Raw genomic sequence first — 22,441 nt, forward strand, 5'->3', positions numbered from 1 at the left:
AATATAGTTTCTTTTTCTATAATTTCTGTTTGTGTTTCATTTTGCTTTATCTTTACTTTGTGTGTTCTTACTGGGTTTCCTTCTTCCAGAGATGTTGCTCTTTCATTCTTGACAAAAACTTGCTTCAATATCTACTGCATTCATGTAGAGGCTTTAAAGATTTCAGTGAAATATCGGGTGGTTTAAGGAAATAGGCTCTATCAGCATCACCAATGAGCATGTTAAAAAATATACATATATTTTATTGCATGTATGTGCAGTTAATTGAAATTCATCTCTCAGTATCTAGTTTTGTTTGAACCAGGAGAATCCAGGAGTTGTGACTGTAGAATAATATTGCTTAGAGAGGATAGGCAAGAAAATGCAGAGAGCAATGGAGGAGGAGTGCAGAGGGAGGCTGATGCATACTGCCTGTAGGAAACTCTACCCAGGTCTTCTGTCTCTTGAGAATTGTGGCAATACTACCACAGTCAATGAGACACCTTTGTTAGCAAAGTAAACACAGGGGCTAGGACTCATGGACAAAGGGAGAAATTGGAGCTTCTTGTGGAGAAGAGATTTTGTAAGGCAGTTTACATCAATCTTTAAACTTTAGAACACATCACTGAACATATTCATTAAGCAGTTTTGATTGCTGAGACTGACAGCAATCTAAAGGAAGGAGAATTTTGTTAACATTCTGTTAATGTAAGTCAATGTAGACAATGTACATTGCAGTTGAAGAGAAAATATACTAGCCAAAACTTGCCCAGATGAGGCATTTAGGTCAACTACCACTCTGGGAGGTTATTCCAGGACCTGGAAGGAAGCTGTGAAGTTTAATTCTTCAGTCTTTAAAGTAGATACTGAGGATTTCCTTCTGCCAATGCAACTGATGGCTGCACAACTGCAGACATATGCTCTGCTCCTGCTGTTCTGAGTAGAACTAATGAGAAAGAGCCAAAGTCGTGAATGTTAATTGCAAAGGCACTCACTGCTGTTTTCACTTCCTCCAGACCTAACTGTCCCACAGTACAGCAAAAATGTTACTTAACATGTTAGTGTTAAATGTTAGTTAAAGTGCTTCTTCAAGATGAACTGAACAAATTTTTAACTCCAGTATGAGAGCAAAGATACTTGTAGACAAAATGAAATCTCCGCAATTCTTGATGTCCAAGGACAATGTCTTGAAGAACTTCTTGTCTTAAAATACATTTCCAGTGTGTCTAATCCCGTTGAGTTGACTTGATCAAAGCTATTATTTTATCCTAAACAACTAATCTTTTTTACTTTTTACTCTTGACTACATAGTGTATTTCTGAATTTTCTTTCTTCACTCTGCTGTTGTCCTCAGAACCACTTGAATGATGTTGTTACTTTAAGGGAAAAATACAAACATTGCTCCTCCTTTTTATCCCTATCCATTTTTATTCTTCCATGTCCTTTTCCTAATTTAGTTTTGCATGTTGCTATCCTATTTCTTTCTTTCAACTGGAGAAATCTGAACTCTGTTCACAAGTTTCACTTTAGAAAGCCTTTATCTCATAGCTGAAGGTAATGGGACTATTTTTGATGTCTACGGTTAAGTTCTGGACATGCAATGTGAGAATGTAACCTCTTTTCTCAAGTAAATGAGCAATAACTTCAATTAACTCAAATAGGAGCTGAGTTTGTTGAACACTGCAGGATTTGACTGCTGAAGATAAGCAGATAACCGATTTACAGCTCAAGCTCCTACATAGGTAGATTAATTCACGCTGTTTGTGAAGTACTTCCCATTTTTACCACGGCTAGAAACTTGCAGAAATTGTCTGTACATCAACCTTGGCTATCTTCTCTGGGTGCCCCTGCTTGAGCGGGAAGATAGACCAGATGACCTTCAAAGGTCCCTTCCAAGACCAACCCTTCTTTGATTCTTTAATATCAAAGTTAGAGATACACTTTTTTTTTTTTTCAATTTGAGTTAATCTTTTTAACACATGCATTGAAGGGTGAAGGGTGTAGAGACCAAGTCTTATGTGGAGTGGCTGAAAGAACTGGGGTTATCTAGCCTAGAGAAAAAGGGGTTTAGGGGAGACCTTATTGCTCTCTGCAATTACATCAAAGGAGGTTGCAGCAAGGTGGAGTTCGGTCTCTTCTCCCAAGCAACAATTGACAGCACAAGAGGGAATGGCCTGAAGTTGCATCAGGGGAGATTTAGTTGGGGTACTAGGAAAAATTTATTCTCTGAAACAGTTGTGAAGCTTTGGAGTAGACTGCCCAGGGAAGCAGTTGAGTCACCATCCCTACAGGTACTGAGAAAACACATGGATGTGGCGATTTGGGACATGGCTTAGTCGTAGACTTGGAAGTGCCAGGGAAATGATTGGAGTTGGTCATTCAGAGGTTGTTTTTTTTTCAAACTAAATGATTCTAAGATTGTTCAAAATGCTGTACAATTGTTTGGTGATACTTTGTTGCAAAAGAAATTTAGTGTTTTTGATTATGCCAGACACAACAGGCATTTTCATTCTTACAGTGCCATATTTCATTATTTATTAATTAATAGATAGCAGCTAATAACTTTGTTAAAAATATATATATATTTTAACTAGGACATATTGTAACTCCTGGCACTGAATAGTAACTTTTTATAATATTGTGGTCATGTGTCTACAATACATAATTTATCTCTCAAAGATGGTTGCCATTTTTTTGCATTAAACTTTCCAAGTCTTCACTTACTTACACCATTATTGACTATATGTAAAAAAAAATGAAATAGATCACATTGATTTTCAATACCAGAAGGGTATCATACAAAACATTTTACAAGTAACTATGTTTCAATACACTTATTAGTGTTGATTGCAAACAATTTTTGTGGTCTCTACTGTAAAAAAAAAAAGCAAAACAACAGGGTAATTGTCTTAGATGTCAACTTTATTTGTGTCACTTTTTGAGATGATCTCAGTCTGTGTAACTTTCATAGGCTTTGATGAGAGTTGGCCAAAACGTTGACCTGCATAAGATCTACACATAGACATGTGGTGAAATTTATGGCTAACAAGGCCAAAAGCAAAATTTCCATTTGCTTCCACGAGGTGAGAATTTACTTCACACAGTGAACACTTAACAGAGCTTTGTTTGAAGTAGGTACTTGGTGAATCCTTCGGAGATGAGATTAAGAGGATAAGTGGAGCCAGGACAACCATGTAGGGAAGAGGAGGACCTGACAGTCGCCTCAGGAAGGCAGCAGAGGTGGGGAAATATGTCCTGGTGTGCCCACAACAGGGTCAGCACAGCGCCATGCTATCAGAGGGCTTCCCTGGGCTTCTCCACCTGAAACTCCAGCTCAGCTTCAGTGCTAGGATGGCCACCAGCTTGGAGAAGTGCTAGGGCTGTAGGTGGAACCACCATGGAGGTGCCAGGTGAGGCCTCCTCCAACGCGAAGGTTGGCTGCAGGGCTCCACTGGCTGCTGGAGGGGGGCGGGGCCTCCAGCCCTACCAAAGGCCAATGAAGCACCTCTCATCATTGCATGCAAAGCAGCAGAAGGCTCTGGGTGAGCACGGGGTGCCTCATCCGGTCTGCTGGATGACGTCACGACTCCAGGCCACGTCAGAGCCCCCAGCAGCGAACCGCACGAGGTCAGGTTACAAGGGCCCAGGTGAGCCCCTCGAGACTGAGACCCCTCCCCCAGCCCCGCCCATTTCTTCTGGGCGGCCAATGGGAGCCTCGACCAAAGTCTCTTCTGATTGGCTGGCTGCATGGCATGCAAATAAGCCCTAACGTCACTTCCTGGGGTAAATCGGGCGCCATTTTCTCTTTCTGGCTGTGGATGAGGAGTGGGCGCAGGCTGGGCGGTGGGTGCCTGGCGCTGCATTTAGAGGCTGAGCTGCACGCGGCCCCAGTGATGCCGGTGTCGCCGCTGCCTTCGCGGTACACGGAGTGAGCGCGGCAGCCAGTAGGAGGAGGGAGCGGTGGTGCCGGTGGCGGTCGTGCTGGTGGTGCCAGTACTGGTCGCGGAGGAGGAGGAGCCGCGAGGCGCCGGGTACGGCGCGGCTGCGGCGGCTGTAGTGCTGCCCTGCGAACCGCAGCGTGGGGCCCCGGGCCGGCGGGAGCGGCGGCGAGGCGGCGGCGAGGCGGGCTCCCCCTGCAGGCCGGACGGGTAAGTGCAGCGGGACTGAGGCGGCGGCGCGCGTACGGCACCGTGAGGCGCGGGGCGGCCGAGCGGACGCGGCGGTGCCCGGCTGCGAGGGGGAGGCGGTGCGGAACGAAGCGGCCTCGTTCTCTCGTCCGCTCGCGCTGCTGGAGTCCCGTTCCCTCCTCTTCGCGGGGTATCGGACAGCGGGGATGTAACGGGGCGAAAGCCTTGCGATTGTAGAACGGTTTGAGGATTTGGGGAGCTCCGTCTCGATGCGGCTGCTGGGACTGAGGGAAGGCTCCGGCGGCGGTTTGTGAAACTGAAGAGCGGTGATGTCGAGCCGCTGCTCGTGTCACGAGCATCTCCCTGTGCCCTGCTTGCAGTGGGGATGACCGCAGGAGGGGCTTCCGGGTTCGTCTGCTGTCTGCAGCTAGAAATCACTGCTTTCCACTGCGGTTCTAATGCCGTGTGTTTGGCGTTTCCTACGCTGTTGTTTGGGACTTTGTTTTGTTCTAACTTCTGTCTGCCCAGGTGATCGTGTATGTAAGGAGCTGATGTGTTGTGCTGCAAGATCTCTGGGTGATAACTCTTACTTACTAACAGGCAATATGGGTATCTGAAAGAGTTTTATTGCCACGGAGCTGTGATGTCCATGTTAATAGCATGCGTGCAAAATGAGAAGCAAAGCACTATAAGCATTTGACTCCTGCTGCAGCAGCTCAGTTTTGTACTAGAAAAGTTACATACAGCTCTCCACCAGCTGTGATATGTAATGTTGTGTTGGAGGTTGATTTCTTTGAATGTCTTCTGTAATCAAAGATGCACTCAACTCCTTAAAGTTTTAAATAACTATAATAAAATACTTGTACAGGGTGACTCTTGGGATCTCCAATCTATATTCTGAAAATCTTAATACTCTTTTCAATAAATCTTCTGTTTGATTTTGAACAAGAAGAGCAGATTTCTAGTGGTGTTCAGACAAATTGTGTGTAGTAAATATCCAGTGTTCTTACTTATGACTTTGTTATCTGTAAGAAGAACCGTAACAATAGCAGGTGACTTCATGGAAGTTTTATTAAAGCAAAGCAAAACCACAGCACTCCTTTCTCCATAAGGTTAAAGCCATCTCACATTTTGAGGAAACACAGAATGGCTTGGATTGGAGTGCACCTTGAAGATTGTCTATTTAGAAACCTCCTGCTATGGGCAGAGTTGCCACCCAGTAGATCAGGCTGTCCTGGATTGCATCCAGCCTGACCTTGTATGCCTTCAAATATGAGGCATCTGCATCCTGTTCCAGTGGTTCACGAGCACCTGAACAAAAAATTGCTTCCTAACATTGAACCTAATTTTCTTCTCTTTTAGTTTAAAACTGTTCCTGTGTCACTATCACACTATGTAAGAAGTCAGTCCCCCTTCCTGCTTGTAATCTTTCTTGAAGTTCTGCAAAGCTGCAGTAAAGAAGCCTTCTCTTCTTCAAGCTAAATAAGCCCAACTCCCTCAACCTTTCCTCATCGGAGAGGTGCTCCAGCCCTCTGATCATCTTAGTGGCTCTCCTCTGGGCCTGCTTTAACAGCTCCACATCCCTCCTGTACTGTGGGCCTCAAGCTTGGACATAGGTGAAGCCTCTTAAGGACAGAGTAGAGGGGACAGTCACCTTCCTGCTGGTGGTCCCTCTTTTGATGCAGCTTAGGATACTGTTGGCCTTCTAGGTTGTAAGAGCATGCTGCTGGCTCACGTCAAACCTTTACCCATCAGGACACCCGAGTCCTTCTTTGCAGGGTTGCTCTCAATGAATTCTTTGGCTCTACTTGTATCTGGGATTGCCATGAATATCTTCTATTTCAGGAGGCAATGGATAAATGGATAAATGTCCAGGGATGGAACCATCTACCCCACATGTGAGATGTTAGAGCAGATAAATGGGTACAATTTCTCTGAGGGCTTGTATACCTCCTAGAGTGGTACTTGGCTGAAACAAAAGTGATGGAAGTAAAACCATGCCCAGGCTGCTCTCAAATTCCTCTAGGCAGTTTCTTAGTGTCCTTGTCTTCCTAGCTGCATTTTTATGTTTGTTCTTCAGATTTTGAGCATTAGTTGTTGTTGCTTACTGCCATTTAATTTTCAGGAAGTTATTTTATTGTTTTCTTAATGAAATTGTCATATCAACTTTAAATGAATTTATTCAAATGAAAACTAAGAATTCTGTATTACTATTTGTCAGCTCTGAAAATCACTGAAATATAAGTTGGCAAATAAACCTTTCAAAATGCTTGCAACCCAAATACCCTCAAACAGTCTTCATTTACACAACAACAACAAAAAACCTTCAAAATTTTCTCCCAGAGTTGCTCATTGAGCAGCTTATTAGACGAGGAAGTACAAATACTAAAGTTGATTGAATTTCCAACGCAGATATTATAAAAAGTTCTGCAGGTGTGTCGAAATCCTGCTGTTGTAAGCAGTCCTTCAGACTACTGAGTGCCAGCGTCCTGACAACAGGTCTGTGTATCAGTTTCTGTGCAGGTCCTGGTGTCTGAAAAGGGCAATACTGCAGCCTTCTCCTCTCTGGATTTTCTAGTAGGGTTTCTGTCTGTCCTCATTAGTTTTCTAGTAGCTTCTCATCTATTATTGTTTCAGATTTTAGTGGAGATGCATGCATGTGGAAGGTTGTTGCTCCAGCTCTATTCCAACTCCGTATTTGATTGGATTGCAGTTGTCTTGCTTCCTCATGAATACAAGCTAAAATGGTACTGAATGATAGAAGGGGAAAAACTCACTGTGTTAATTGGCACAGGTTTCCCAGAGATGTTAAATCTGTCCATGCAGGTTTTGAAGACATGAATAGGCAAGGCACTGGATACCCTGGCTGTGATTTGTCCAGAGGTCTCTGCCACTGAGAATGAGAATTGTTCTAAGAAATAGGTGTAGAAGGAAGGCAAGTGGGAGCTTCCATTTTTTGTGGTGACTTACCACTTCAAAGAGTTGAAATGCAGACATTTCCACTTCTTTTTAATGCGAAACAAGCATAATTACTTGGTGAATGACCAGTGTTTTTGTTTGACAGATTAGACTGCTGTCCACACAGTTACTTTGTTGTTAGTATTAAAATACTTGGTGCTACTGGAAGGGGAAGAGCTGCAGTAGTGATCTCTGTTGGAAGGATGAATGTAGTTCTGTCTTATGTGTGAGTATAAGAAATACAGAACTGAAGGGAACCGTGAGTGTTGTGTAACACTTCAGTTGTGTGTATCGTTATGGAGTTGTACCTATTTGAACACTGGATGTTGGAATACACTGGTGGATAAAATGCCTGAGCAATGTCTGAATGGCCTGTTTAGAACTGTTTGTATGAAATGAGTTGGGGTCGAGACATCAGCTGCCGCAAGGATTCCTTTATCATGCTGTTAACTTCTAGGGGGTTTCCCTTATGCATTGTGCTCTGTGTAAACTTGGTGTGGTACCAAGCTTTTAGAAACCTCAGTTGAGTTATTAGAAATAAACTTACTTTCAGTAACATGGTTGATCAAAAGTAGCTCAGATTTAATTTTACTGCTTTCGTGTTGAATTTTGTCCATTAGGAACGGCATGCAAACCAATGAAAAGTTGACTGCGATGTGCATAGAAACTGTGTGCATGCTAAGGTTTGAAGAATGTTCAGATCACAAAAGAAATGAGTATAAAACGAGTATGGATAATAAACTATATAGTAATCTGGGTATTAAAAGGTTTGAGCTCAGAAAGTTGAAATTTCATGACCATCATGGTAGTGTGTTGGTGTGTTTTGTGGATACAGAACAGACTAGGTGGATAACTTAAACTCTTATTGCTAAGTAGTCTGTGTAAAGACCAGCTGAATAACCTTGTATGTGGTACAGAGGCTTCTGTCTCACTGGATTGAATATCAACTACTTGAGACTGGAAAATAAGTCCTCTATACCCAAAATTCATTGTTGTTATTTTGTCTTTCTTCTAGATGACGACTTCTATTTCAGACAGTTTGCTGGTCTTCAAAAGAAAAAAAAAAAAGAACAAAAAGCTGAGATAGATGTGTGTAATGTACTGTGTATTACTTTTCTGTACTAAGGCTTGTGTCAGTAAATGTCTGCTTCAGCTTCAGCAGTAGTAAGTTAAAGGTCTGAGATGAAGGAGCTGTTTCCAGAAACTTACAGTATGGAACCACAGCTCCCTCTGACTGAGCTGAGCTGGCGTCCCGTCAGCTCTGTTGTCTGAAGTGAATCTTGAGGCTGGTGCTATGACCTGCCTTCAGGGAGAAACTGGTAATAAAGCCTTAGTGGAGATGGCAAATCCAAGTTGGCTTTGGTTTAAGAAGAGGACTTTAAGTCTTTATTTTACTTCTTGGATTTTGATGGTAGAATGCCTGACTAGATCATGTGGTTTATTTCTTTCTTTGTAGGTTCTGACCCACACCACTGGTGGTATCACAATGTCTTCCAAACTTCTTGTCAATAAAAAAGATTAGAAGACAAGACTAGCATCTGTCCAATGGGGCTCCCTCTCCATTTTTCTTTACACACCTTTCCTTTGTGGGGAGAAGAAGAGGAGAATAGCATGTGAGTTCTTTGACTTTTATTTATAATAATTTCAATTATTACTTTTAATTATATAAATATAAACTTTTAATTATATGAATTGTATATTTTGAACATAAATTATCATTGAAGGAAAAAAAAATATTGGCATAAATTGGGAAATTTGATTTTTTTTTTTTTTTTCTCTGTTGCTAAGACTTCAGCCTTCTGTGGGAGGCTTTTATTTTTATAATCTATTTAAAGAGTAAAGATATCCTTTTAACAGTGAACATAATGAATATCTTTCTACTTGTTGAGAAGTAACTTTTCAGGATGCTCAGGAGCACCGAGGCTCAAGTACTGGTTTGGATATTTTTCCCTATGACCCTGTGTCCTGGGTGGTTGAATTGTTTGAAATGGAACTCTGCTGTTTCTTAAACGTGTCTTCAGGGAACTGTTAAAGAAGAAATAGCTCTGAGGCTTTCATTAACCTTTTTCAGTGTGGGGTTGTTCATAACATTTTGTGCCTATTGAAGTTTTGCAGATTTTGGACATTTGAGAATAAACTGCATTTCCCTGTGACCCAGGGAGGTGATAAATACAGCTACTTCTAGAGCACAGTCTGTAAAGGTGGCCTGTGTTTGTAGCAGGAGCTGGAGTTACACAACTGGTGGCCTCTTAACACAGCTGCCTGGGTAGAGACAACAGCCCAGCTGCTGGGGATGCAGTGGGCCCTTGGTGCTGGCATGTTCTAGAACATGGCTGTCCAAACTTTCAGCTTGCCTGGGCTGCACTGACAGAAGAGGAATTGTTTGAGCCATGCATCAAACAGCGTAGTTAATGCGACAAACTTTTTGTACTTGAATATTTTTATTACAGTATTTTTAAAAAGAGCAGCAGAAGCATAGAGCTAGCGGGATATTCGACCTTGTCTGTGTGAAACTAATGCATCAGTGGCTGATTTGGGGGAAGTGATTGCAATTCTTAGTGAGTTGTCAAGGTGTTTGTCAGATTTTTGATGAAATGTACTCTTCTTGTACTTCACACATGAGAATAGTTGCTCACAAATACACACAGGGTCAAAAAGGAGTGACATGAGTAGGGTGTGGCTGTGAAGCATGGGATATTTTTCTTTGGTAAGATAGGGCTCGTAAAAGTCTAGTCAAGAGACAGTCAGATTTCTTAGGGAGTTGAATGTCTGATCACAGCTCTGTACGTTCCGTTTGAAGTCTTGCAGGTAGTTGTTGACTGAGAATGGGGTTGGAAATACACCAAAAATTATTTTTCCAGCAATCTGGAAACCTATTCTGAAATTCCTCTATCAAATTGGAAAGCTGTTCACGTGCTTAGCCAGCGTATCAAAATGCATACAATTATTCACCATAACTGAAGTTATACTCTGCGCTGTGCCCTGTGGCAGCATCACACTGAAGTTTGGTTGTTGCTGAGTAATGGATGTGTGCCCAGGGCTGGGCTGGGCCACAAAGAGCTGCTGTCATGATCGTGCAGGGCAGGAGGTGGCTGCGCTGCTGACTGTAGGTTGGACGTGCCAGTTCTGGACAGACAGGCACATTGTGCATCGGCCCTTAGATGGGTGACCACCTGCAGATGTTCTGTCTTCTTGTGATCTGATCTGAATGAGGTGTTCCATCTGTTCATCTCCAGCTAGCTTTTAGGAGGGAGTGGAATAGGGTGTAAATTCAAATTCTAGTCTAGTTCAGGGTGATAAAGAAACTTGGACTTCAGAAGAGGACACCAAAAAATATACATGTTTCAAATACTTGTCCCTTTCCAGCAAATTTAGCAATCAGTGTCATACAGCTGTGGTTGTTAATTACTCTAGAAGCCTACTTTGTGCTTTATGGAAGCAGCTGTCCATCCACGGGGGGAGGGGGAACAGAAACCTGGGTTTAACTAGCAGTTGTATTTAAAGCATACATGAGATGCCTCTCTTTATAATTTGGTTTATTGTTTCACCTTGGCACTGTGATGTTCAAGGCAAAAGGTGCTGAAAGATTTCACTCTTTCCTAAAAGTGAAATTCTTATATTCATTTTCACCTGCCAAACCACCAAGTTTTGTACACCATAGCTGCCATCTAAACATGAAGAGAGGTGGCAACAGAGACTTGTTTGTTTAGATAGAAGAAACCAAGGGGCTCCACCCAACTTTGTTCCTTAGGAGGAAGGAAGTGATCTACTGACTGATCATACGAGTAATTGGTTTAAGGCTTTTGCTGTTATTTATCCAGTGTATTTTTGACATTTTATTTTTTAATACTGTTAAATGTGAAGTGCCTGTATTCAATTATGACACCATTTTTTAACTTCCTTTTCAGGAAAAGTGCAAAATGTTTCAAATTCCTGTTCAAAATCTTGATAATATCAGGAAGGCTCGCAAAAGGGTGAAAGGCATTCTTGTGGAACTTGGGCTTGACAGCTGCAGGGAATTGTTGAAGGTAAAGTATTTTGAGTAATGTAAAGCAGGCTGGAAGAAAACCTTTAAAAATACTTTGTTTATTGTATATGTGATGTTCTTCTGGCCTAGGACTTTATGATTAGGTAAAGAGGAGAAAGTGGCTTCTTTAGTTGAAGGATCACTTAAGTCAGAGTGCCTAAATGCTAGAAGTGGAACTTAGATTTTTGGTACATGATGTTGAAAGAAGCTTCGTTTCCCAACAAAATATGTTACAGGTGGTGCTGTGCTGTGCGTTCTCTGCTTGTAATAATTGCACCAATAAGAAATGGTACAACTTCAGTAAAATGCTCCTTTAGTCAGCTGCTTGTATATTATGTATGTGCTAATGTATTATACATAACATACATATGTACAACATACAATATGTATATATGATGTGTGTTGTATATTTGTATATGAAACGCTGCTTTATGTTACATAGTAATTTTGTTCTTTTGAAATTACAAACAGTGGAAGACTTGATATAATGGAGCTCAATTGCTTTGAGTAGGTTCAAGAGGAAACCTCTGAAGGATATACAAATAAATGTAATTTCTAAAAATTATATCCAAATCTTTTGCAGGCTTTTAAAACTTGTCTCCAGGAAAAAATATCAAACTTGACTTGCTGAGTTGTGGTTCAGTTCTGTATTTTTAAAAGCATATGCAAGTATGCTGAGGCCGAGTGAGCGTAGTACTGTTGTTACCACTTATTGGAGAAAGTACTGTACAGTGAGCCAGGGACACTCAAACATCATTTGGCAGATGGAAGTGAGGCTTTTTTTTAAATACTTTTTCCCCCAGCAGTGGGAAAAAGTATAAAGATAGCAGCTTGGTTACAGAACACGAGCTTTTCTGGCTCTGGCCTGTTCATGACTTGACACTGACTGTAGCCAAGGGCTGGGGTTAATTCTGTGTGATGGTACTGAAATCACTCGTTCTAGGGGTGCTGTTGTCTCTTGGGGTGTTCTGGGAGCATGTGTAAGTAAGTGGTTTGAAGAAGCACTTAAGGCCTGCGTGCGTATCTAAACTGGAACATTCTTGGTTGCTGCAGTTGAGCAGTGCTACATGTAAGTGAACGTAAGAGCTCAGAAAGTATATTTGCCTGGTGTTTTTATTTTATTTTTTTATTGTGCTGTATTTTGTAAATAACCCTTCAAAAACTCATCTGTCTTGATGGTTTGACACAAAACAGTTGTATGCAAGTTTACATTCTGGAAAACACTGAAATATGGGCCCAAAAATATCAAGTAGTTCTCCTTCAGCCATGTTCATAACTTAAAATCTATTTTTTCCAGACAATCTAGGGCTGTTTATTTGGTGTGACTCTTTTTTTTTCTTACAGAAGAGATGTTTGTCTTAACAGAGAAGTAGCTTAAGGTGTTTTTTTTCTCCTTTGAATATTAAGGTGGATTTCTGGACTTTGTGCTTTTGAGAAGAGAGAACAATTGAGGAAATGGTATGAAGTGACGTGATACAGGCTTGGCTTCTTGTCTGGTCTTAAAATTTGGTCTTAAACGCTCTGAGTAAGACATGATAATGGATGATAGCTTGAGGAAAATGAAGGAATGTTCATGTACAACGTGGTAACTCTTGTAGATTGACCAGAGAGAAGGATTATTTGTTAGCTACAAGTTCTTAATTGTTCTTCACTAGGAAGCAAACATCTGCCTTCTGTGTTAAACTGTGTTTGAATGTCAAAGTAACTTAAACTGCAGCGTCAGAGGATTTCCTTCGGGTAAATCTTTCTAGCTTTAGCATACTGTGTGGCCTCCTGTATAAGCCTTCATTTAAGCTCTGGGCACTTTGATCTGTTCTGGAAAAGTTATGATAGGGGGAAGAAAGCAGTTCACAGGTTTGAAATGTTTTTCTCTTCAAAAATGTTTTTTTATTCACCTTGAGGTACTTGATTAATCACGCTTCTCAGTTTAGTTTTACTCCCTTGTTTATCCTTTTCCCCTCTTGAAATAAACCTGGAAAGAGTGTAACGTGTTGCTTCTGTGATGTGAAGCCTATTCCAGTGGTAAGAATTTCTCTGTACGAGATGGGCATTTCAGCAAAAAGGCCTAGGCCGACTTGCACGTGCATTGGGGTTGTATGAGTCTGGCATTCAATCCTAGGAGCCTTTCTTAATGGAGAATGCTCAAACCAAAAGTAAAACATATTTAAGCTTTCCTGTCCACTCTATGAAATGCATTCCAGTGTGTTTAAATGAATGCTTTGTGAAGTTGTCTCTTTATTTTCTGTAGCAAGCACTTACAAGAAAAACACTATGTCCTGTAAGGCTGTGGAATTGCAAAGAGCAGTTACCCCCAGAGTAAGAGAAAAGTTGTGTGCTTCTCAGAGCGTTTGTGTAAGGATGAGTAGAGGGACTTACGCAGCAGTAAGTGGCAGGGCTCTGTTCATTGCTGCCTTGAGAACTGCAGAATTTTCCCTGTGGAGACATGCAGGCTGCAGAAGCTAGAAAGCTTTCTGTACATTTGAATGCGCTTCCTAAACTTAATTTTGTTGATATATTACCACTAGCATGCTTGCTTCTCTGTTGCGTAGATAATGGTGCTCACATGAGTGCAGTGCAGGCAGGAGCCTGGCGCACAGCCTGCATCAAGTAGCCTTGTTGACCTGCTTCTGAGTCTCCTTCTCTTCTTGTTGGCCATGTGTTCTATTTTGCTTGTAAATGCTACATTCTTTTTTTTTTAACTTCAGACTGTGAAGATGTATAAATTCAGCATCTCTTGAAGGTGAGCTAACCTTAAATAGCCTTTACCTGCTCCTCTTGTTCCAGTGGGTTTTGGTGTACGTTTGAAAGCATAATGCTCTTTCTAAGCATCTTAGTAAGTGTGAACTGGAAGGGAAGGTGAGGTGAGAAATATGTTAATTTTCTGTAGGTTAAGCCTGGATTTGTGGTCTGTGTTCTAAGACACTGGTGTATTGCTGAAGCTGACCTAGGGTCTTGGGAAAGGCATAGCAATCAGCAGTTTTCTTTTTTTCCTTGCCATGAAAATGGAGGGGAACTCTTCACTGCACTCAGGTTGTTGTGATAGAGTTGATTAGAGGAATGCTGTAAGGAGAGCTTACTCTGATGTGGTTGTTGCAGACGCAGTGGTGATGCTGTAATGCTGCTTTTAAACTTGAGAAAATACTGCTGCTCTTTTGAAATAGGTCTCTCAAATGTCTTTGCAAGTTAAAAGCGTAATAATAGCATGAATTAACACTGAAATACCTGCTACAAAGTAAGCAATTATGGTAAGTAAATACATGGAAACAGATGCTGAAATACTAGAGATTAAGGAGGAGGAAGGTAGAAGCAGAAAAGATCTGTGTTCACTGTGAACTTGGCTAGAAGCGAGGGAAATAAAGTATAAACACTTCAATTTCCTTGTTTTGAGCAACAGTAGAATGTTCAGAATGCCTGTGTTACATGAGGCAGTTATCAGCTAGTAATTGAGGTAAAAGAAATCAAACAGGAGTCAGAAATAATTTCTTTGAAATGAGTTTTGAAACCTCTATATTAATGCTGCATGAACTTCCATTCATCTTGTTTTCTTGTTCCTTGTTTTTGAATTGAGACCAAATTGTGCCTACCAAAGCAGGTTATTTCTTGTGTGCTTTATTTTGATTTTAGAGTCTTAAAAGTTTTGACCCAGGTGAAAAATACTTCTGCAACACTTCGTGGAGTGATGTCTCTCCTTGGGAGTCTGTGGGCAAGAGGAAGGTATGTGCCTTTGAAACTGAGTGGATGTGCATGTGGAATTGCTGAATATTACTGATTGCAGGAGTCCTGCTAAAACTGAAATATATCAGCTCTAGTATTTATTCTCTAAATAGTGTTTAAGGAATAATCTTCCATTGCCTCTTTTTTCTGTAATGCTGCAGGTTGTAAGGACAATTCTGTGTGCTGTTTGGAGTGTTTAAGTCCTGAACATCAGTATTTCATGTATCATGCCAGTTTTCTACAACTGTAGCCTCACATTATATGAAGTTGTGACATGCTTTTTTATATAATATACTTTTTTTTAAAACAGAATAATGGAAATGTGACCAGACAGATAAATGTAGGTTTAGTTGAGGTTTTCATTAGCTGTGTGTCTAATTTTCATCAGACTGTGTGTTTCACTTTATGTATAGGTGGACTTTGTGTGGATCGAGAATCTGCATAAAAGACAGGGCTGAGGTGGTCAAAACAAAGTATCTCAGAAACTTGCTGGAATATAAAATAATAGAAAGCAGTAAGTAAAGCACAGGAGTATACCCACAGAAATAAAGGTAGTCTTCTCTGAGTCTTGCTGAAGTCTCAAGGTTCCTGGCTGTTTGTATGAGGAAGGCCCTCAGCAACTTGTAAATAGGCATCCTCTTTTCATCCTGGTAAATAGTGACTTAGAATAGTTTTGTGGTGGCTTGACTGAAGTTCATCTGCATCAACCGTTTTTAAAACTGGAACGGAGGCCACAGATACAGAGTTGCAATTATTAACAAAGCCTTCAACATACAGGCTGACCAATGCCATTCAGACTTACCCAGGCTCATTTGGTAGAAGGTGATCTCTCCAGCACTAAGGATTGTCTTCTAGTTTTTCTTTCCTAAACTTGGATCTGTAGGTTTAAGATCTGATGTTGATCCCATTTGCCAAGCTGTGTCTTCCCTTTACAGAACTTGTACCTGTCTTCATACAACTTTGTTTCTTTGGTCTGCATTATTCACTTCATGCTGCCTACACATGAGAGAAAAGAAGTTGATCCTTTAAGATGTTTTATTCCAAAGTTGCTTCAATAAGGGAAGGAAAGTTGAGCTGCATCAAAAAATTCAGGAGTCTGGAGAAGCTACCCAAATAAATTAGTCTGTGGTGTCTACCAGTGTGATTAAGAATAATAATAACAATAATAATAATAACAGAGATTTTAGTAATTCCAGAAGAACTTGGCTTTTAGAGGCTGTTGTGTCTCTGGGTTGTGGAGAATGTTGAGACTCTGAAACAAAGTGTTATATTTTATTCTGGAGTATGTTTGGAATGGAATCAGTCACATTTTCCTAGATGCTTTTGGTAAGATTTTTTAAATTCTGTTTGTACAGCTCAGTGTTGTGTTGGTCAAACTTCTAGGTGTGCCAGTTTTCTGAAGTAGTCTAGAATTTCTATTCTCAAAAACTTGCTTACAACTGAGATGTTATTCTTTAAGAAGGAGAAGGCTTTAGAAGCACTTCCAAAAACTGAAGGCAGCTGAGACTTGTGTGTGTAGAGAACCTGCTGGCCCCGTCATCTCCTTAGGTGTCTGTGTGGAAGAACTCTGTTTTCACAGACACTTAAAAACGAAACAAAACAAAAAAACAACAACCAAATATCAACAAAAAGCCCCACCAAATTTTCACATTTGTCCTGCTGCAGCAGTTTTTTATTTTGAGCTGAGTTATGGGACTTCAGGTTTCTTCCTTCTTCAACAGAACATGAAATATGAAGGTTATTTTTCTTCACCTCAAGTCTCGTAATTTTGACCTCCCTTTAAAAAAGAAGAAGAAAAAAAAAAAAAAAAAAAGGCTTGAGACAGGCTTGAAACATAATTTAACCCAGAGCTTGTCTGCAGGTGCTGGGGCAGGTTCTTAGTGGTATACTGCAATGCTTGTTTGTATAAAAAAGTAAAAGCATCTTTACTGCAGAGTAGCAAATTCAGCACTTGGACCACTTAGTTGTGAAGTAGTATTCTCACTGGCCCTAACTAGAAGTGCATGTACTTCCATATTATCCATATTTGACAACACGGAAACTTTGTTTATAGAAAGTAATTCTATTTACAAGGAAATAAGTTGAGAGGGAGAGATACAAATGAAAAGTGGTGGTGATGGGGTGCATTGGTCCAATCTTTTTAAAGGCATATAAGCTTTTCTAAGTCTTTAACAGCTAGTTAAAATAGGCAGTAACATCAGTTTGTCACCTGATGTCTTCAGAAGGGGAGGGGAGCTATTAATAGTGCTCCATGCTTCATTAGCTCTCTAGTGTTGGTGGCTTTTCTCCTACCCAGCGTACTCCCAAAGAAAAGTTTGCTTATTCTGACTTGATGCAGTGCAGTTTACCAGCAGCTGAGAACAGACGCCTGACGAATGGAAGAGCAGAAAATTACTTGCTGATACTTTTCCAGCATATGCTTCAGCAGCCTTGGGCAAGCAGTGTCTTTATCTTTTGAGTTTGGAGGTTAGATTTTCTTGGTTTTGCTTTATCAACTGCACAGGTTCTCAGTGTTGCTAGTAGGTGATACCTTCATGGCTATGTGAAATGGCAAAACAAATAACTGCATAGATTCTCGATTCTTAAGTGCACTGGGCATGTATTTGGGTGATAGAGCTAGACTGGATGCTTCAGTGGTGGAACAGCTCCTTGTTGCTTTTAGATGTGATTTTGTAAGTGACAGTGGTCCGTAAGGTGAAATGACATTTCATAAACGTGTTCCACGAGATCTTGGAGTGCAGACTTGTTGCTTAGATGTTGCTATGACTGGCTGTGTAATTACTAGAAGTTAGGGGTTACTTCCTAGGAAGTGTGGATAGCTAGAAATGGCTGACAGTATACACGTGTAGGAAGAGCAATTGATATTCATGAATGTGTGAAAACTAATGCTGTTGAGGGAGTATATCATTGTTAAGTGAAAGACAGGCTTATTATGACAGTAATTCTGGGAAGGGTCTGTAATAAGCATGCCAGATGAAATTTCTTACAGGTGTTAGTGTAATAGGATGTCCAGTGTGTTGAGATTATGAGATGATTGCTATTTTACTATAAAAGGGATTCTTACTGCTTTCTCTTTCTGTTAGTGATCTGACTCTCCAATAACATAATAGTTTAGTATTTTAGGACTTTGCTGGGGGAAGTACTTTTCAGCCAGTGGTAGGATGCTGAAATACATAGAAAAACAAAATTAGAAAGTTCCTTACTTCTCACTTCTCCTTTCTCTTCAAATAAGTATGAGATGACCATGTTGACTAAACAAAGCTTTAATAGTTTTGCATTAAGAGGACTGCTGTTCCTACCTGTTTCGACTTTATCTCCTGGGTATAGTGGAGTACAACTTCTTCTCATCCTGTTCCGTGATTCCCATCTTTAAATGGCTTCATAATCAGGATTTTGTGAATTGGAATAGAAATTAACCTGCGTAAGGCTCTTTGATAAAATACAGGGGAGCAAAACAGTCACAAATGTTTCTCCTTTATGTCATCTTCAATTCCTCTACTCAGCGATAAGCAGGTCTCTGTGGAATGGTGAGGATACATGCTATACATCCCGTGAAGTTATTTCTGAGAGATGATAGAGTAGACTTCAAACAGAAATCCGAGTTTCAGGAACCGGAAGTTTCTAAGTGGATTTTCTTGTTTTGTTTGCAGAGATACAGAACAAAGCCGTACTGCTGTAGTTTATGCAAGTTCTCATCAAAATTACTTACTTCATTGAGGAATCATTTGCACCGTTACCATGAAGATGAAATGGATCAAGAGCTTGTAGTACCTTGCCCAAAATGTGTGTTTGCTTCTGAGCCAAAAGTAGTGGGGAAACATATCCGAATGTTTCATTCGTCTAACAAGAGAATACAGAACTATACAGTTAGCATCTTGGATGGCATGAAACAATTCAGGAGTGACATCATTAACTTTACATGTCTAAAATGTAACTTCACCGACACGTTATATTATAACATGAAGAAGCACGTGCTGATGAACCATTTTCAAAACTTAATAAGTACGTATTTTGGCCAGAGACCGGATGAAAGTAAAGAGAATTCTATTGAGAACTACTGTAAAAAATGCAATGTTTCTGCAAACAGCCAAGATTCTTTAATGTATCACGTCTTGACAGCTGAAACACACAGAGACCTAGAGAACAAGCTTCGGTCGGTAATTTCAGAGCATATTAAGAAACCAGGACTTGTGAAACAAATGCAGATTGCTCCAAAGCTTCCCCAAAGTGTACCTGTAGCCGCTCCATCTTTAGGTCCTCCTGTGGCCCCAGCAGGTTCCATCTCAGCTCCAGCTTGTATCCAACTTGCATTCCCACAGAATAATCAAAACCAGACAGTGGTGCAGCCAATAGGTCAGAATACAGTCGCATCACTGACTGTTCCAAGTGCCTCTTGTAGCGTTCCACATCCAAATTCTGCTCCAGTTGTTACCCCGTCACATGTTACCCTGGTATCCAGTCACCTTCCTGTAGGTCAGAATAACGTTACTATTCAGCCGTCTCCTTCTCAACCTCTCATTGTTTCTCACAGGCTTCCTCTTAAGCAGCCTGTCACAGCTGGGGCTGTTCCTCTGAACCATTCTGGTGGGACCCTAAATAGAACTGTGGCCCCTGCAGTTCTTCCTGTTAATCAACCAGTCAGGCCTGGACTCTTTCCTGTTAATCAGTCTGTTGGTGCTGTCAATGGTCCAGTTGCAGCTGCAGCGTTACCTGTTCCTCAGCCTGTCAGCCCTGTCAGTCAGCCAGTTGCACCAGGCGTTCTGTCCGTTAACCATTCGGCTGAGAGTGTGAACAGACCCGTCGGTCCCACAGTCCTTCCCGTGGCTCAGACAGTTGCTTCAGGAGTTCTGCAGCTTAATCAGTCTGCTGTGTCTGGAGTTGTTCCTGTCAGACCGCCTGTCAGGCCTGGCTTTCTTCAGCTTAATCAGCCTGTTGCCCCAGCCGTTATCCCAGTAAATCAGTCGGTTAGATCTGCAGTTTCTCAGAACGCGACTTTTTTGGCTGCAGGTTCTGTACTTAGGCAGTTGATTCCAACTGGGAAGCAGTTCAATGGAATACCTACCTACACACTTGCTCCGGTTTCAGTTACTTTGCCTGTACCTCTTGGTGGTGGAGTGACCGTGGGAACTCCACCACAAGTGCCTATCCAGCTGATGCAGTCTGGGACGGTAACTCAGTTATCTCAGTCACCAGCTAGCGCACCCTCTCCTCCAATGGTTTTAACAACTCAGAGTATATCATTACAAGCTTCCCCACCTGATTCTGAAACAAGTGAGACCCTTGGAAAGGCGAAGCAGTGGAAGATTTGCCCTGTTTGCAATGAGCTCTTTCCATCGAACGTCTATGAGGTGCATATGGAGGTGGCCCACAAACATGGTGAAGTAAAAGTAGAGGAAGCCCAGGAACCTGACAAACTTGCAGCTTGTGCACCCTTTCTGAGGTGGATGACAGAGAAGACGGTCCGATGTTTCCCTTGTAAATGCTTTCTCTGTGAGGAAGAGCTTATGAAACATCTCCTGATGCATGGTTTAGCTTGCTTGTTTTGCACAGTTACTTTCCACGACTTAAAAAGCCTTGCGGAACACAACAAATCTACACACAGTGGCAGGAAGCAGTTACATGCAGATTACAGCAACAGAGGATTTCAGCTAGGTAATGAGGCTCAGGGTGACCTGGTGTTTCCCCACTTTGATTTCAGTACAGTGTTACCAGAAGAAGACATTGGTGAAAGAGAAGTACACTTGGCTGTGCTCGCTGGAGTAAATTCAAGGACGCTCGTCCCCATTTACATCAAAGTGAAACCTCAGGCAGCAGAATTGAACAATGGATGCAACAAAGTGTTCACCTGTCCGTTTTGTTTCAGTTTGTTTATTAGCCAGGAAACCTATGAAATGCATTTGAAAGAGAGGCATCACGTTATGCCAACTGTACATACAATTTTAAAGTCTCCAGCTTTCAAGTGCATCCACTGTTGTGGCGTGTACACTGGAAGTATGACTCTAACAGCTATTGCTGTGCATTTGCTCCGTTGTAGAAGTGCTCCCAAAAACAGCAACCCAAGTGTGAAGATGCAGCTTGAGCGTACTGAGAAGAAAGAGCTGCTGTTTGTGAATGGTGAAAAGCATGATTCTGTCATTAAGAGAAAGCAGTCTGACACCTGCTTTGTTACAGAAGACCAAAAGAATAAGGAACAGCAGCCACTAAGCTTGAGTACGGGACTAGCTCTGTATCCAGAAGATGACTTGTATTCAGGGCTGGTGCCTTTCAAACGACAGAAGATTGGTATTAGGACTGAGATAAAGAAAATTTCGAGTGAGGATCTTCGTGTTCTAGCAGTAGATCCCAGACAGTATGATCACAGCTCGTATGAAACTCAGAAACAGTTTTTGACAGACTATTTTCATGTGAGGCCGTATCCTTCAAAAAAAGAGATGCAGTTATTGTCCACACTGCTGTATGCTTGGAAAATTGATGTTGCATCATTCTTTGGAAAAAGGAGAAATGTATGCTTAAAGGCAATAAATAGTCACAAACCATCTGTGCTGCTGGGTTTCAGTATGTCAGAACTAAAAAACGTTAAGCACAAATTGAATATAAAAGATGAACTGTTAGATGTTTAAAAAAAGCTTTTTAGAACATCTAAAAGCAATCAGTAATTGCATACTTATGAATTTTGCAGTTTATTATGATTAACTTGCAGACTGGCCTGTTGGAGGACTGGTAATATAAAAACTTTCAGTTGTGACTGTTATTGTGAAAGGTACACAGTTGTGTATTTGAAACAGCTAAAACTTTGTGATTTACACTTCTGGAATTTGTTTCGGCTTTTTACTTTTTCTAGAGTAGTAATTTTTTGTTGGTTTTGTTCCCCTTTCCCCCTCCTCCAGGCTCCCAATAGACTTTTTATACCATTATGTAAAATGTTTGTGCTGTTAAATACAAATTTTATTTTATTTTTCTGCAATGTCATCATGTTTTCTAAACAATAAAATGTATAATGTTGTTTAAAATACTGAGGTAAACTAGACATATTTCATCTATTTGATGGTGTTTTTCAATCCTCATAATTTAAACAAAATTTTTTTGGGTTGTTTTTCTCTACACTGGAGTCTTTACATCCATTGCCCCTGCGAATTCTGAATGCACTGGTAACAATAAAGTACCTGATGGGTGTGTTTTTTTTTTCCTCCCATCAGTCCTATTACCTGGGCCAGTTAATTCTGGTGACTGGTAATGTGTAACTGCTGCTAATGTGGTGGGGAACTGAAGGGCTGAGAAGGGGTCCTACTGAGGTGCCACTAAATGGAAATGGTTGTTTATCAGCTGTGAACTAGATCTTGCTATCTGGAAGCATTTACTCTCTTTGCTGGTGTTGAAACCTGTTTAACTGTCTCTTGTTCAAAGCTTGGTAACAGCGTTTGGTTTCTTTCCTTTCTCAAAAAGCGGAATCGATTTGGTGTGTCACGTTGCTCTGGTAATGTGGAATGTCCAACTTCTGTAAGCATAGCTCATCTATAGAAGCTCTGTTCAAGTATCACTGGAGTTTGGTGAAAAACTTTTATTTCAAATTGGTCTTGTATTTGGTAATGGAGCAGTGCCTCCGTCTCAGCAAATTAGATGTGTCTTTAAGTCCTTG

General features: G+C 41.1%; 1 protein-coding gene across 2 annotated transcripts; it reads left to right on the forward strand.

Annotated features, from left to right (window-relative positions):
- Positions 1–3,761: 3,761 nt before the first annotated feature.
- On the forward strand, positions 3,762–21,845 carry ADNP2 (ADNP homeobox 2). 2 transcript variants are annotated; one of them, XM_052697665.1, is made up of 5 exons: positions 3,762–4,127; positions 8,521–8,677; positions 10,973–11,092; positions 14,716–14,805; positions 18,456–21,845. In XM_052697665.1, the coding sequence occupies exons 3-5, from the start codon at positions 10,985–10,987 to the stop codon at positions 21,423–21,425; spliced, it is 3,168 nt and encodes a 1,055-aa protein (XP_052553625.1). In that variant the 5' UTR covers positions 3,762–4,127; positions 8,521–8,677; positions 10,973–10,984; the 3' UTR covers positions 21,426–21,845. The 2 variants fall into 2 exon arrangements, with proteins under 2 accessions (XP_052553625.1, XP_052553626.1); XM_052697666.1 differs by lacking the exons at positions 3,762–4,127; positions 8,521–8,677 and adding an exon at positions 13,797–13,831 and having other exon boundaries at positions 11,032–11,092.
- Positions 21,846–22,441: the final 596 nt, after the last annotated feature.

The sequence above is a fragment of the Tympanuchus pallidicinctus genome, unplaced genomic scaffold (assembly GCF_026119805.1).
Source record: "Tympanuchus pallidicinctus isolate F22 unplaced genomic scaffold, pur_lepc_1.0 scaffold31, whole genome shotgun sequence".
Classification (NCBI taxonomy): Eukaryota; Metazoa; Chordata; class Aves; order Galliformes; family Phasianidae; genus Tympanuchus; species Tympanuchus pallidicinctus.

Coding starts and splice junctions, on each gene's coding strand:
- ADNP2 (XM_052697665.1), top strand. CDS start 10,985: ATGTTTCAAATTCCTGTTCAAAATCTTGATAATATCAGGAAGGCTCGC. Junction 11,093..14,715: donor GCTGCAGGGAATTGTTGAAG/GTAAAGTATTTT, acceptor TTTTGATTTTAG/AGTCTTAAAAGTTTTGACCC. Junction 14,806..18,455: donor AGTCTGTGGGCAAGAGGAAG/GTATGTGCCTTT, acceptor TTTTGTTTGCAG/AGATACAGAACAAAGCCGTA.